At 43.7% G+C, this 15,988-nt stretch overlaps 2 protein-coding genes across 3 annotated transcripts in view; one reads left to right on the forward strand and one right to left on the reverse strand.

Moving 5' to 3' along the window:
• Window positions 1–3,292, forward strand: part of CDK15 (cyclin dependent kinase 15) — a 34,810-nt gene extending 31,518 nt beyond the window's left edge. Inside the window, exon 12 of the mRNA XM_064719128.1 lies at window positions 2,812–3,292. Within this exon, the coding sequence (XP_064575198.1) occupies window positions 2,812–2,921 (110 nt within the window). The 3' untranslated portion in view covers window positions 2,922–3,292. The remainder of the gene's footprint in view (window positions 1–2,811) is intronic.
• ALS2 (alsin Rho guanine nucleotide exchange factor ALS2) overlaps window positions 1–10,470 on the reverse strand; it is an 80,296-nt gene extending 69,826 nt beyond the window's left edge. The window contains exons 1-2 of one of the 2 annotated variants that reach the window (XM_064719123.1): window positions 10,172–10,470; window positions 6,096–6,142 (exon numbers count right to left, since the gene is read on the reverse strand). The gene's annotated coding sequence lies outside the window, so the exon portion shown is untranslated. The remainder of the gene's footprint in view (window positions 1–6,095; window positions 6,143–10,171) is intronic. The other variant, XM_064719124.1, reaches the window with a different exon arrangement.
• Between the last annotated feature and the right edge of the window lie 5,518 nt (window positions 10,471–15,988).

Genomic DNA, 15,988 nt, shown 5'->3' on the forward strand with positions numbered 1-15,988 from the left:
TGGGGTTCCTTCAGCTTCCTTTCCTTTAGGCTAGTAGCTTAAGGGGTGGCAGTGAGGACCTTTGTAAAACCGGAGCATTTGCTGTCCTTTTTCTGGCCAGAGCCAATCCTGAGACAATTATCTTTGTGCAGTGCAGCCCTGCATTGCAGCAGCTCTGATAAAACTTCATTCTAACCCTTTGCCACCTGCTAAAGCAGAATGTTTTCTGTCCAATTAATCCCTCCTGGAAGAAAGATGAGATCCTTGAATCAAGAAAGCACGAGCTGTGCTCTCAACTCAGTGTCAGTCCTGAAGTGCAAAAGGGCCTTCTGAGGAGGTATCTCACTCTGTTGTCAGACAGGTCAGACACAGTAACAATTGCAGCTTATTATTCTTAGTTATAGATTTGGTTTATTTTCCCTCTCTTTTCCCCTCCAATGCTTTAGAAGAGAAGGGAAGGGAAGCAGTGGGATTTGGGGTTTTCAACAATGCACTCCCAAAAAAACACGCTGCAAGAAGAGCTCTGGCTAAACCTCACAGACACAGGGGCCAGGGAGGCCTGAGCTGGCAGCTCAGATCCTTTCCCCACTGGACCAATGCCCAGTCTCAGGAGAGACCTTTCTCTCAGTGTAGGAGACGTTCAAACCTGGCTGTACCCTCAGCACAGCAGTCAGTGAATTCCAGTACGTGTTCCATCAGGATTGTGTGTTGCATGGATGGGATCTCAGCTTGACTAGGAGGTACTTGCTCTTTTGGGTACAAATGGTCTCTAATTGTTATCTCCCCCAGAAACACAAAATCAGCGCACCAGATGGTGAAGACACTGTACCATTTCTCCTGAAACAGCCCACTATTCAGCCTTTCAGGGACAAGGAGGAGGAGGAGGGAGGCTTGATGTTGACAGTCATTTTAATGTCTGTTGCATCTAAATTAAGACAAAGCAAGTCAGTAAGTGTGGGCAATGAGGAGGTTAAGGCTGCAAGCCATTGCCTACTAAAAATCCCATTCCTGTTGGGATTAGCCAGCACTGGGAAATGTTATTGCAGGGGACATATAAAGAAGAGCTGGCTTTCATCATCCCTTGTTTGGGTTGGCTGGTTTCCCTCGGTTCTCCTACACAGCTAAAAGGTTCATATAGTTCATACTTGATTTTTTTTACCACTTTGCTTTGTGACCTCTGTACACAGCAAACAGATATCCTTCACTGTAAGTCAGATACAGACACCTAGAAAATTCCTACCAGGTGTATGAGTCTGGTTTATAATGTGTCTTAATACGGGAATAAACCAAAGCTGGTGATGAGCAGGAAATCAGCTGCCCCTCCTAAGCCAGAAGCATTCTTATCTGTGAGGTGATAAAACAAATCTTCACTTAACTCAGGAAACCACCCCCCTTCACCTGGTGTGATCCCCGCAGTGGAAGATGTGCTTGCCTTCATACTGACAGGACATGAAAGTTTTGTATTGTGTCATTAAGCCACCACCCTAGGAAAGAGCTGTTGCAACATCTCAGCAGATGCTTGCCAAGTGCACAGGGCCCTGGACATGTTGCCCTGTTGAAGCTTTTCCCTGCATGCTGTCCTGGGGCAGCCACTGTGCTGGACACTGTTTAGGAGCACGGGGCAAAGGGGAAGATGGGAAAAGGAAAATTTCCTTTGCTCACTCCCCAGCTCCTGCTCTTGCAAAAGCAACTGGCGCAAAGTTTGGCCCACATGACTTGTGGAAACAAAGTCCTACAGACATGGATCAAATGCTCTGACTCCCATTGATCTCAGGCCAGAGAATCTCTATAAAGGTCTTATTGTTCAGGGAGACGAACCACTCTTGGGGGGAGTGCTGTTAATACCCTTCGTGGAGGCAGACACTATTGCATCAGAGGTTAGCAGACGTTTTTCTGTGTTTTGTCTAATTGCAAGTTATAGCTGAGGTTTCTTTAACTTCCATTTTCCCTTTAACACTCTTAAATGCAAATCTGAAAAGATTTAGTTGTCTTGTTTGCTGTGAAAAGACATCCAGACTGGAAGTCTCACATAGTAATTTCCCATCCTCAGGTGCACTTGTGACTTCACCCAGTTATCAGCAGAAAAGAGTAAATAGGGAGGTAGTGATCAGATTTCTAAGGCACAAAAGTTAAAGCTAAGTTTGAGATTGTGACAGCAAGCAACCATGAGCATAGGAACTCAATTAGCCTGAAAGACAACTATCTCATTATCTTTCCTAAAATGATATAAATACATAAGAATATAAAAATTTAAAATAAACTCTCTATTGACTGTCTAGATGACTGAATTTCACTGCTCAATTTCTTTAAACACCCACTTTAGTATTTATTTATTCTAAGCGTGAAGCAGCTACGATAATTAGACTGTCAGATTTGGTAAGTTAATGAGGAGTCACTGGAGTGGAAGGTTTTGCATTTGTGAGATTGCTGAAGGAGAGAAGCTCTGTGCCTTCGCTCTATCTCTTTTTTCTTTTTCTTTTTTTCCCCTCTGCTGGGTGGGAAGGAGAGAGCTTGGCAGTGCGCAGATCCATTTGAATCCTTTTGATTAGTGGGTTGCCTTCCTACCACTGTTCTACCAAATAGTATTTTGCTGGTTGCTCCAAGGAAAAGAAAAAGAAAAAAGAAAAGAAACTGCAAATGAGATTTCTAGAGAAGAGTGTCTAGATTAAAGAAATAATTTTCCAAAAACAATCAGAAGGAATGCAGCTGTAAGAAATGGGATCTTGAATTCATTTATATTGCAGCTAATGTCACAGGAGAGCATTAAGAAAGCAGCACAATGAAGGAAAAGGACCCTTTTGCAGCTTTCTGTTTAACCTGATTTTTCCACAGGACAATCAGTGCTCACAGTTCCAGGAGTGAGACTGCAACCTGAAATCTGTGACCTGTTTGCTTCTTATGGAAAAGGCCATGTCTCAGGAGGTTTGAGCAAGTTTTGGTAGAAACCATGGATGACTGAATAATTGTTGGGTAAGCATGTAGTTGCCATTGTCAAAGCTGCTGCCATCACCCTTAGGACATGAATTCCTTCGTGTATTGAAGGTGGGAAAACAGATTTGATAGTCAGGGCTTGATGATCACATCCAGGGTGAGAACAAAGTGGGAAATCTCATATTCAGAGAGAAGGGCAAATGGCCCCCAATGGACAATGTTCAGTGGTATCATGGGAGGTTTGGATTTGTTTTGTCATGTTGCCAAGTCTCAGACCAGTGCCCTTTCCTCCAATGCCTCTGCAGTCAAAGTATTGCTTCATTTCCCCATTGCTTAAACTGACCAAATTGCTTTGTTCTCCTTTGTCCTTGCCTACTGAGTTCATATTTCATACCTTACTTGTTTTGATTTCACACACATTGGAACCTGAGCAGAGCTAGGCAAAATCTCCTTATCTTGTAATATCTTTGGCTTTAATTAATCGCTATTTTAATGTCAGGTTTCAAAATTATGCTTCAGCATCAATATTTTTCATGTTTTTGTTACAGAGGACCAAAAGGTCACTTAAAATCACTGTTATTAAAAGAAATTACCAGAAAATATCCTTTTATTATATCCTGTCTCTTTGTTTACTTTGTGCATTTGTTAGCAGCATGTGTCCTGTCAGTGCCGCTGCTGGGTGTGTGCTTGCAGGGCAGACCTGGAAACTGATTTTGAGGCCAAATTAGTCTGACTGTGTTATTGTCTGCCAAGCTAAGAGGCAGCCTTAGGACAGCAGGACACACCTCAGGTACCCATCTGTGCTTTCAAATGCGTGTGGATGCTGTACCTGCTATAGGATCAGGTCCCAGCACACAGTGCCTGGTCTCACAGCCTCTCTACCCCTTCTGCCCACACCATGTAGACAACAGCAGGCAGAGGGGCCAGCCTGGAATCCTTTGAAGAAAGACCTGACACTGCCAGTGCTGTGACCAGATTGTGTTTTGGAAGCAGCTTGAACGCCTTCCCTGCTCACCTGCTCAGCTGAGTGCAGACAGGATGGCTTTTCCCTCTCTGTGATCAGAGAGGAACTAATCCTGCCAGAAAAGCTGGCTGTCAGTTCCACTAAGGCTTCTGGGACAGCTCACTTGAGGAGGGCACTCATGCATCAATGTTCTATGAACTTGGATTTGGCCCATTTGAAATGATTTAGAGAACATTTCACAAATATATCATCTAAAATAGTGAAAGCTTACGATAGTGGGAGAAACTCTTAACATTTTTGTTATATATTAACCTGTCCTCAAAATGATTGTGTCCCTTTTTTTTAGCTGCTTACAAAGCATGCTAGACAAGCTTAAATGTCAACTCAAGTTTTCTTCTGCAGTTCATTGCAGGAAAACATTCTATATGTGATGGTGTTCATATTATTAATTCTCTTTTTAAAAAAGGTATCTGGATTCAGGCATGCAAGCAAGGTTACAGTAATTTTTTCTGTCATTTTAATAGGCTACCAATGGAAAGCAGGGGCTTCTGTATGATTTTTCAAATCTAATGAGAGGCAGATAGGCATCTAAAGCACAACAGCCTCACGTTGGCACATGAGAGAATGGAATTTCCTGGGAACATAATGAAATTGGCCAGCCTTCCTTCCTTTACCAACCTGACTTACGTTACAAAAATAGACAAAACCAAAAAACTAAACATACTAGGCTCCTTTTGAATCCATGGGCCCTGAGCAACACAACAAGGGTCAAAACATCATCACAGACTCCTCCTTGTTCTCCTTCTGGTTTCAGGAAAAGATGAGATACTGTCAGTTGTCTGTCCCAGGGTGATATATGCTCCATGCCAACACTCCACCCATTTTCTGCCCTATTCCACCCACCACTTTCCCTCTACCTGCTGAGGAGGAACATATGGGTCATTGGAATCTGCTACTGTTCTCATTCTCCCTCTCAAAATAAATATTCAGATATCTAATGCTGCACCTCCTACATGTGTGTGATACTGTACCAGCTAAGTGTAGTTGAATCTACAGGAAGAGAAAAGCCTGTTTTAAACCAACTGTTGACAAGCAGAATAACTGAAGGCACTAGCCCTGCAGAATATTTGTAATTGGGATTTATTTTTCTTTTTGATTCAGGACTTAGCCTATGGATTTTTCCCCTCATAGAGTTCCTCTGCAATAGGGGCAGATTGTACCCTCCCTTACACCAAAGACCTTTGAAATAACTCCTTATATTTAGAAAATGAAGAAAAGTCTTTGAGATTACAAAAAAAAGGACACAGTTTGAGGGGTGGGGTGTGTGTTTTTCAAAAGTCACCTTTCAGTAGAAGGGAATGAAATTGTGCAGATGTCCTGCCTTTTGTTTTTCAGAAAGCAATGTCAGAAGGATTGACTTGGCAACGAAGAGGTAACAGCACAGTCTGGACAGTGGACTTGCAGAATATACTCAGCCATGTGTCACTTAATAGAGAGCTCCCTGGACCAGAAGATCGATGTACAAACAGGACAGATGGGGACTGACAATTGAAAGAATGTAGAGGCTCATCCAAGGCTTACAGAGACCTGTCATTCCTGGGGTATGCCTACAATCTCCTTCAACAAAAGAGCTCCTGAGGGAAGGAGGGGATTAGTCAAAAGTTGAGTGAAGTCTCCAGGGAAGATGGTTTCTTGGATAGAGTTGTCAACAAAAGGAATTGTTTAAGACTGTTTGTGATAATTTCCTAGAGGGAGCTTCTGCCATTACTAACAGGATTACCAGCATACTGGTTCCACACCAGCAGAGCATTAGACATGTGCATTGCAGACTGGTTGCTTAGAGCTGAATTCAGGGGTCTTACACAGCATCCCAAATGTGTGCAGGTGCTGATGAGCAGAGGGGAGATGGCAGAGAATTAAGATGCAGCCAAATGCAGTCCATTTTTGGTCCAGCTGTTGCAGAGAGTCCTGGCTCATTAATGACTTTCCACAGTGTTTTAATCTCCTTGATCTCAAGGCTGCTGACAGACCATAAGAAGGAAAGCTAATCTGAGGTGAGTGCTGATGGGGATACATGGGGAAATCAGAGACCTCTTTTCCAACTGCAGTTACTCTGAAATTTCTCATAGAATTCTTCCTGGAAGAATTGGGAAAGCAAGTAATTTACTGTGTTCAAGTACTAGTCTGCTTGGTTTCAGTTTTCTCAGATACTTTTTCTTACCTCTGGGACATAGAAACCAGTAGCCCTGGTGTAACATCACAGTACATCTGGGAAGAAAAGGAAGACAAAGATAAATCACTGAGGTGCAGACATATAAACCTTCTTGAATATTTTTATTCATCTGAGTAGTGTCACTGGCATGGCTGGAAGAACTCTGAGCAAGAATTATGCAGAGCTTTGAGGCACTGGAACAAAACCAGTCAAGGAGCCATGGGTGGCAGCCACAGAAACAGCTGAAAGGTGAAAAGCTGAAAGGTGAGCTTTTAGTTAAGAGAGCTGCATCTCCAGCCCCACTCCAGTCCATTGTTTACCAAGCACACACTGCAGATCTGGGCAGGAAGCAGCAAAACGGTTTCTGTTCCCCTTTGCCCTTGCTACAGGAATGCATAGATTAGCTATATAAAGGGGGACATAGACTGTCTGCAGGCACTGCTCAGTTAAGAGGACAAGATTTTCCTTATGTTATGTTCCTTAAAATTCTCTGCCTTGATGAAAATGCAAGCTGTATCCCAAAAGTCTTTATACCTGTAGATTGCATGGACTTGATCTCCCAAACATCAGTCACTCTCAATGACCTGACCTCCCTTTGCAATACTGAAGAGAGCAGCTATACATGATGCCCAAGTTGGGACAGAGGTTGTTTTGCATTGCTTTTGCATTTTTGGAGATGTCTGGACTGAGAGCAGTGAAGAAGCAGGATCTCCATGGCCTGCACTGGGGTGGTTGTGGCTGAATGTCTGCTCCTAATTGAGAGCTACTAAATGTTCAAGATATGTTGAATGAAAGGATTTGTTATGCATGGGCAGTGAGGGATCTAATGATGAGAACTGAGTCACTTTTCCTCATGGTCTATCCAGAGCATCAATTGTAAATTTCTTCTGCCCTGAAGCAGCAGGACAGAATGGCTTTGCTGTTTTACATAGCTGCCACCCCATAATGGCCATGCCCTTGCTAAATTTAGCCATATGCTAAATTGCCAAAGAGTCAAATGATACCTTATAATTCTGCATCTATAGGGGCAGAGAGCCAGGATGACCCTGGATATGCTGCAACCCAGCAGTCTTCTGTTCATTAACTCAACATTGTAGGCCCAATGCCTAAAATATGCCAGATCAGAGAGAAACTGACTCCAAACCACTCCTCTCCTCAGCTAATGGGAATACTATTTACATCAGGAGTACTGTCTCAGTAGATTTTCCATCTCCTGGCCTGCACAATCTCAGGGGCAGCAGCCTTCGGGGAAAATTGCTGTAGTGTTGTAATGAATCAGGAGTAGGTAGCAAGAAACATGTCTGAATCCATGTACCCTGTTAGTGCCACCCAAAAGGCACTTCTGCTTCCCCCGTTTCCCTCCCTGCTTCAAGCTTTACAGTCTTTCTCTTTTTCTCTCTGTCACCTTTGTAAGCCCTTGAAGAACTGATTTAATTCACTAAACAGATGGACGACTATGAACTCTTTTGCTGAGTTAGTTTTTCATTGTTTTAGTGAGCTGAATCAGATTATGCAGGGAGAAAAGTACCAGACTTAATCATGGATGAGTGGGGAGTAGGAAAGGAGAAGGTGGAAAAATCCATAAAGTTCATATTCTCTTATCTCCAGCCTGCTCACATCTAGTTCCTGTGGTGTGATCATCCCCTGTCACATTTGAATGTCTGATGTTGTTTTGATATAACTGAATGAGTTCTGGCAAGTAAGTACTCAGTACTGCTGTCATTTATGTTGGCCCATCTCAAATCCAAATGTTTGTTGTTGAACACCTCACAAGAAGTCCCAGACATTAGCAGAGAAGTGCAGGACTGACCTTTACCTTTTTTTTTTTTTTTTTTTTTTCCCAGAAAATATTTTCTTTTGGCAGGGCAAGATGCTTGGGCAAAGCAGGTGAGAGTTTATGAAGTGTATGTAAATGGAGATCATTGTGCTTAAGGGTCATCAAACTGTTCCTTCTCACCACTTAATAAAAATCCAAAAGCAAATCTGAGGTTTTTGAGAAATGCTTTAACATCCTCCTTTATGTTAAGAGAATTTAACATCAGACTTAAATATTTGGTTTAAAAACATCTGGAAGTAAATGAAATAACTTCTTTCCCAGGCAAGGATTCTGTTTTGTTTCAGCCTGGAGCAAGTTTGTTGGCCAAATTTTATATGTCCAAGAAAAGATCCAAGGGCTTTAAAACTAGCAAACCTCTGTCTGCAATGGTGCAAGTGGGCAATGCTCTTTAAAGTGTGTGTGGGGGAGGGAAATGCCAGGAAAATCCCCCTCACAAGCCAGAACTGCATTTGGGGAGCCCAGATGAAAGCTCTGATGCGGGTCATGTGACAGGTGTCACTTCAGTAATGATATTGGGGCAGAGATAAAAGTCCTCGCCGGCTGGTCATGTGACATCGCTTCATTACTGGCACAGCAGGTGGTCGGAGAGACTCAATGCCTTTATTTTTTATTATTTTTTAATTTTTTTTTTATTCTGTGATAATGAGAAAATGTTTAAACTTCCATCCCTGTGTTTAAACACTTCTTCATGCTGACAGCAGCAGGAGATCCCTTGATCAGCTGTCAGATGGGAAAGTGCAATTTTTCTGGAAAGTAAACAGCGTGTTTGCCAGTTGGAAATCATTTTCTGTTTGTTGGGACTGCTAGTCGTGGTGTGATGGAGCCGTGTCACAGCATCTGACAACTCGGGAGTGGGGAATAGAAAACAGGCTGAGAAATGGAGTTTAGACTCTGCCTCTGATAACAGCAGCTTGAGATTTTTGACACTTCGTTATTGTTATTGTGTGGAAAAAAACACAACTTACGGGTTGCTATGAAACTTCTAAAGCAGCAGCTCAGTGCCAGTGTGAATGTCTGGGACCTCCTAAAAGAAGCTCCTGCATTTTAATAGAAACTTTCCTAGGAGAAAAGCAAAAAGGACACAGAGGAGATGGGTAGGTGTGGAGATGTGTGGGGGTGAAAGTGGTCAGATCTCATTCCTGGCTTGCAAGAAGAAACAAAAAAACCAGTCTTATTAGAAAACTTTACATGGTTCTGCTGTCAAGTAGGCTTGGGTAACCCACTGGGAATTCCAGGTAGGAAAAGAAAGGCAAATGTGGTCACAGGGTCATGCAAAAGAGCTCAACCCCACCCTGAGCCTAGCTGAAATCAGAGGTGTTATGGTCTCCTTCGGAAGTACCCTGGAACCCACTAACTTTAAATGCTAATCACATTTTTTTAAATTTTCCTGTTAGGCAAGTACCTTCTCAAAGTCAATTCCTGTTGAGAAAAAGGAGATACAGATATTATACACATAATTCTAATTAAAATTAGGGTTTGAATGTGCCTATGCAGACCCATACACAACATTTTTCCTAGGCAGACACAGACAACATCTTATGTGCAGAATCAACAAATCAACCTGATTTCAACACCGGGAAAGTTAATTACTCATAGCACGGCTCGAATCACTAAAAAATATTTGCAGCAATTATTTTACATGAAATCCTTGGTAGCCTCCCAACAAATGCTTTCCTCTGCTGGCTGCACTGCAGCATCCTGCCTCTTCCTAGAGATCCCAAATAAACCTTCCTGCGTGTTACAGCGGCCGGTGGCTCACCCGCACCCCAAAATGCCGCCCTGGAGCCTCCGTGCCCGGCTGCAGCTCCGCCGGGGCCGCTGGGGCTGGGGGCCAGGCTGCCATCAGGGGCTGGGCCCGACCAGCAGCAAAAACCATCCCAAGCGAAAGATCAGATCAGAATCTGGCCCCCGTTGTTAGCAGTCATTAAAAAACATTGCACTTTTAATAGGAGCTTATTCAATTAGGAGACTAACAGGCTCCATCAGATAAGCTGGGGATTTCCCCGGGAATCTGAGTCACATACGCTGAAGCTGCTCTGCACTGTATGGTTAACCCTCTCCATGCAGAGCCAGCATGAAGAGGCCAAATCCCAGGAAAGGGGTTATTTTTGGGGTTTTAAAGGAGGAGAAGGAGCCCTCCACTGCGCCTCGCAGCCCCCGGAGGTGCCAGTGCCGAGTGAGTCACACACGCCGCAAGGACCCGGGAGGATCGTGGCACCAAACTCGCTGCTGCAGACAGGAGACTTACCTCATCTCCGATAAACACGCTGACATTTGGCAGCCTGACAGCTTCACAGTCCCATAAGAGGCTTCCTAATTAGAGCCTGGGTGAGAAATAATCCACAACTTGAAGTTTGTCTCTAGCTTCCTTGCTGTACTTTTTTTCTCCTCCCTTTTTGTGCCTTTTTTCCCTTTTCAGTGTTTTCTCTCACACATTCTCAATACATCCCCTCCCCGCAGGCGGAAGCTGTTTGAAACACCAAGCAGGATAAAGGGTCACTTTTGCCTGTCCTCTCAGCTCAGAACAGCTCCCAGCAAAAGCACCCCTCTTACATTCCAGCTTTGCCCTTGAAGGAGAGATAAGGCAGGGGAAAGGACAGTGCATGGTGAAGTTTATAATGAGGCAAAGTAAAACCCATCTGGAAGAAAACCAAACCAGTCCCATTCACTCCTAGTCAAGCAAGGAAGCCAAAACTAGTGTTCCTGGCAGCAGGAAAATAGCAACTCTGGGGCTCTCCGTCTGGATCCAACCCTGAACTTTGCTTTTCTCTTCAGCAAGTGCCCCAAACAGCAAGTCATGGCATCCTGAGCCCTTCAGCTGGAGCCAGGATCTGAATTTAGCACTGCCTTCAAAATGTACAGTACCACAATGCTGATGTGTCATAGTAAGACATCCAACCAGCTGCTCATACAATGAAATACACTTTTTAGCAATATGTACTGGTACACAGTCTGACCTTTTAAAGATAAATCATATTCTACTCATTTACCCCATCACATGTATGTTCTCTGAATAATTCCAGAATAGTTCTTCAAATGAAATACCCTATGGAATTGAGATTATATCAATATAGGCTAAGAAAGACAAGTATGACTCTTTTACTGTATTTATCTCTTAGAGGAGTGTTTGCTGATAGTGGGATTGTTCTCTATTTAATATTCCAAAGTCTTTTCCAGGATAGTGAGACAGAGTAGCCAGGCTCTTAAAATACAAGTCATTGTACACACTGCAACAGTTTGAATGTGGATACAAACATCAGAATTCACTTTTTATTACGAAGTTGTTCTCCATATGCCTTGGATAGCCACCAGAAAGAGGCAGAAACTTGGGATTCTCCATTCTTGGCCATGCTTTACATCAGACAGCTCAGTATGTTACTGGTCAACAGGATTCTGATGATGACATGGGAAAAATGCCTACAGGTAGCTGACCATTAGCTCTCTCCAGAGCAAACAGACTCCATTCAAAATACGCAGTTGAAGCTATTTCCAGGACAACATATTTAATGCTGAGATACACTGGAAGATCTCCATCTAGCACCACTAGAGTTCAAAATGCATCCTACCCAGAGGACTGGGGGTCCCTGGGGAGTACTCTTCCTTGAAGTTTCACTTTGGGGGTTTGGTTATGATTGCTGATGCCCAAGTGCTTCATGTATTGCAGATGTCTATATATGGTGCACCTGTGAGAAAAGAACTGTACTGGGGAGAGCAACCCTGCACAAAGACCAAAAGGACCATATGATCATCTTCATCTGTAGCATCTGTACTGCTACAGTGCTGAGGCTGAGAAAATTGGTTATCAGAATGGTATTTCCAACAAACAGATGTTTGTGAAGTAAGCAGAGATATCTCCTGAGGATTTAATATTAATAAATTCTCGAAACAGATTGTAGTTGTGTGTTTTCTACCATCTCTCCCTATAAACTGAAGTTTGGATCAGTATTTATAGATCCCAGCCCACCCACTTGCTTGGAACACCTCTGAAGCTGTGGGAGATGCAGCTGCATTCACAGCCAAATGCCATCTCCAGGCCCACACAGCATCATGGCAGAATTCTGCCTTTCAGCATGGTGGAAACCATGGAAGACATTAGATGATGTACTGGACCTAAAATATTTGGCTCCATTCCTGCCCTGATATTTTTTGCACAACAAATGAGTATAGACACAAAGAAGGAAGAGAGCACAGAAAAGGGGGAAGCTGTCTTGGAGGATTGAGTGAGGAGGACATGAGGCAGAGCTGTCCCTGAGTGACTTGTTCCTTGGGTACCTGTATTTCCTTGTGGCTGCAAAGTGGGCACAGGGGTCAAAAGAACAGCATTATATATACATCTGCCTGTTTGAGATGGACCATTTTAAAATTCGGGAGAATCAGATGTCAAGAGCAAGTGGAGTAGCACAGGAGAAAAGAAAAACTGTGATTCTTTCCAATTAAACCTCATATTTCCTGGGTTTAGAATTTCAGTAATTTAAATCTATTTTAGACTAAGTCTTAGAAATAGAAGTTTGTAGCCTGGAGGAATTAATTTTTTAATAATTTTATTTTAAGAGATTAACTCAAGTTGATAGATTTAGAGCATATTTTAAGTTTGTTGGTTTCAGATGTTTAAAAAGAAATTTAAAATAAACAAACAAATTCCAGTAGAAAATTTGGCAAGGGCTGAATCCTTTGGGCAAAATTTTCCCAGGAGAAACATAGATCTCTGATAAGCAACAGAGGAGATGCTGTATTTCACAGCTGCAGTGCAGATCTGAGGCCTCTCCAGAGACTCCCACACGCTAAACAGGGATTTCTTTAGTTTAAATGCCAGATCCACTTTGGTCCCAGTGAAACTCCAGAGGGGCATTATCTAGGAAAATGGGGCATGTTTAATCCACTTTATCATTAATGCAAAGAATAGTCTCAATATTTGTGAAAATCAAAACTATGTGTTATGGAAGGTCCTTCATATTTTGAGTGGATTAAGCCCTACGTGCCAGCCTTGGCTGGGCAGCTGGGCCATAGTTTGTCTGTTTGCAATGTCTCATGGCTGGGTCTGTAATGAGGCAAGCGTGAGCCAGACTGCTGGCCTGACTGGGCACTTCCCTGAAGGATCTGCTGGAAAATTTATTTCAGTGACTAAGGCTGGAAGTGTCACAGCTGCCAGAGGAAAATAACAGCTCTTAGCAATGCAGTCTCACTTTGGTTTCACCCTTCTCATCAGTAATAGCTGTTGCATTTTCTTTGCAGAATTTTCTCTGCTAATTAAATCTGGACCATTTCACACTTTGACTGGATTTAAAACGAAAAGAGCTCTGAACAGAGCTCTTGGGTTTATCACCATGTGACAGTACTGCCAAGGTGAGCTATCCCCATGATGAAGTGTGGGAACAATTCTTATGAGCCAAACACGATGCTGCTGCAGAGATCACCATGCTGATGTTGCTGAGCTGAGGGCTGAGCTGCAGGACCTGCATGCTGCTGTTGGTGAAAAGCCCCAAGATAAACCACACCATGCTTCAATGGGCAAATGCTGGAGGCTTCTGACTTGATTAGATGCCTGTTTTATACAAAAGCCTCTCAGAGCCATTCAGTTGGACACAGATCCGGAAGATTTAATGACATTGAAAGAAGACGGTCTGCAAGAGACCTGGGAGCAGGGATGCTGACCATCCATTGCAGATCCTGTGCAAAAAGAGACGAAAGATGATTGGAGATAGCTGTGAGCGCCAAGCTTGGGACCATGTTTGAGGCTCCTGGAAGAAGAATGAGGATGCCTTGGGGGCTGAGTGAGGAGGCAATCTGAGAATGTCTTTGAAGGTGGCAGAGAGAAACCCAGGAAAGCAGCTGTCCCACTGGCAGAGGAGGAACCACTATCATTTGGACATGACCAATGCAGGTAGACAGGTTGCAAGCCATCACCACGTCTTCAGGGAGCTGCCTGCATGTGCCAGACTGCATCACAGTCTCTGCCAGGACAGGCTTGCTCCCCTAATACAGGTGAGGAAAAAATGGGAGGCCTGGAGGGAAGCAGTCCATGAGCAGTGAGGGTTGGACCCTTCACATCCAGCAGTGCCTGAGGCAACTGCAGAGACAGGACCCTGAAGGGGCTGCTCTGGGGCCGTGGCCTGGGGGAAACAGCCCCTTTGACCCCAACTTCTTGTACCCTTTCATAGCAGGCACTGCTATGCCAAGTCTCCTTTGGTTTGTAAAGTGAGGCAGAGAGAACATAGCTCCATCTTACAGATTTCCACCTGCCTGCCCTGTGGCTCCAGATGAAGTTTTGGAGGGAAGTGGAGCAGAGAAACCTCCCCAGTCGTGAGCGTCTCTGGGCAATGCTCACTTTTGCAAGGGGTGCAGAACTTCTGCAAATCTGCACGTCTTTCAGAAGGAAAAGCCACATCATCCAATTCAGCTGAACATTCTGCTTCCTTCAGACAGATCCAGCTGACACTGAAAGGCAGCCTTAGGCGGCTTTTGAACCCACCCAGCATGATCATCACATTTACCAGACCTCCAAACTGCTTTCAAGGGTCTGAAGATATCTTCCATTGCTAGTATGATTACAGCTCTAATGAGATTAGGAGCAAGCTGTTTCTTCTAAACAATGGTGCTATCTCCTTCTAACCCATTTAGATTATAATCTGCTCTTCCAGATATTAATATTTTCATATTAATGTAGATCCTTTTATCCCTGTAGCTTAGCACTGGTTTCTGATTTATTAAATAGCTGGCTCCCTCTGGACTAGAGGAGCAGGATGCTGTGTTGTGATGAGCTTAATAACTCCCTGCTCCCTATTAGTAAATCACAGACTAGTGCTTCAAATTTGCAGAGAGAATTGGGTTGACTTTCCCCTCAGTCCTTGAAGCAACTTAGTCCTGTTGTGCAAAACTACCTACTAATGATCTTTCTTAAATGAGCCAAGTGCTCTAATATGGGTTCAGCCCACTCGACTGAACTTTTACCAGCAATTTGGGGAGTGAGGGCAAGAGCAGAGTTAACAGATTTCACTGGCTTTTCCCATCAAATGGTGCCAGGGCACTTTTCTGGAGGCACTAGCAATATAACATCCAGCAGAATTAATGTATTTATTATTTTAGAAGAGCTCATGTTTTTTTAATATCTCCAGGTTTAAAGAAAAGGTTGAAAGTAAGGGCAGCCTATTTGCATTGTGAATAAAGTTATCTGCCTCCTCCACCCCTGCCCCTGCATCCATGACTGAAATATGCAGAAATAAATGCCTTCTAATGATCCCTGGGGGGCTGAAGCTTTGATATGGATCTTGCCCGGGGTATAGTGGTTGGGAGAAGTTCTGCCAGACTGAAACCCACATGGAGTGGGGGAGCAGGCAGTCTTCCTCTGAGTGGGAAAGAAGGGAAATTGGATTATCTTGCTAGCAGTTGGTGTTTTTCTGTCTGCAAGAATTTACAGATGAGAGGCCCCAGCTGGGAAGTTAAACTCAGCCCTCTGCAGACAGCAATGTGTGTTTTCCTCATCTAAATAAAAGAGATGATCCCATCCAAGTTTTGGAAAGTTTTTTTTCCTGCCTTGGCTGTGTGCAGGGCAGGTGGGTAGACAAGCAAAATTGCAGGATTTGAATTTCAGTTTGGTGGCTGTTGAAAATGTTGAGTATGTGTGGCCATGTGTTTGTAAACACAAATTACTCTTTGGATATGACATCTGGCTTTCAAGAATCTCCCACAGTAGGCAGAATTACAGGAGCACACACTTCAGTTCCCTCAGACAAATCTATTGTAGGACACTATTTTGCAGTTTACAGCACACTGAGTAAGCTCAAAAAACCCCAAATGCCCCTTAATAGAGAAAACCTGTTTAAATGGGCTGCTTTCTGGGAACAAATTGCTGAATAAAAAGAACGCCCTGGCAATGGGAAAGTTTTCTGCCTTGCCAAGAGGTTCCATAAAAAGACTATTTTAGAGCGTTAACCCATTCCCTGTGGAAGGCAGAGTACAGCAGAGGATCGCATGCTGCCTGGGAAGGGGCAGCACAGAACTGGAGCACAGCAGCCAGACAGGGCTCACAGCCCCCGGCAGCGGCTCAGGTGGGCTGGTGCCTGGGGAG

This window comes from Zonotrichia leucophrys, chromosome 7 (genome assembly GCF_028769735.1).
Source record: "Zonotrichia leucophrys gambelii isolate GWCS_2022_RI chromosome 7, RI_Zleu_2.0, whole genome shotgun sequence".
Taxonomy (NCBI): domain Eukaryota; kingdom Metazoa; phylum Chordata; class Aves; order Passeriformes; family Passerellidae; genus Zonotrichia; species Zonotrichia leucophrys.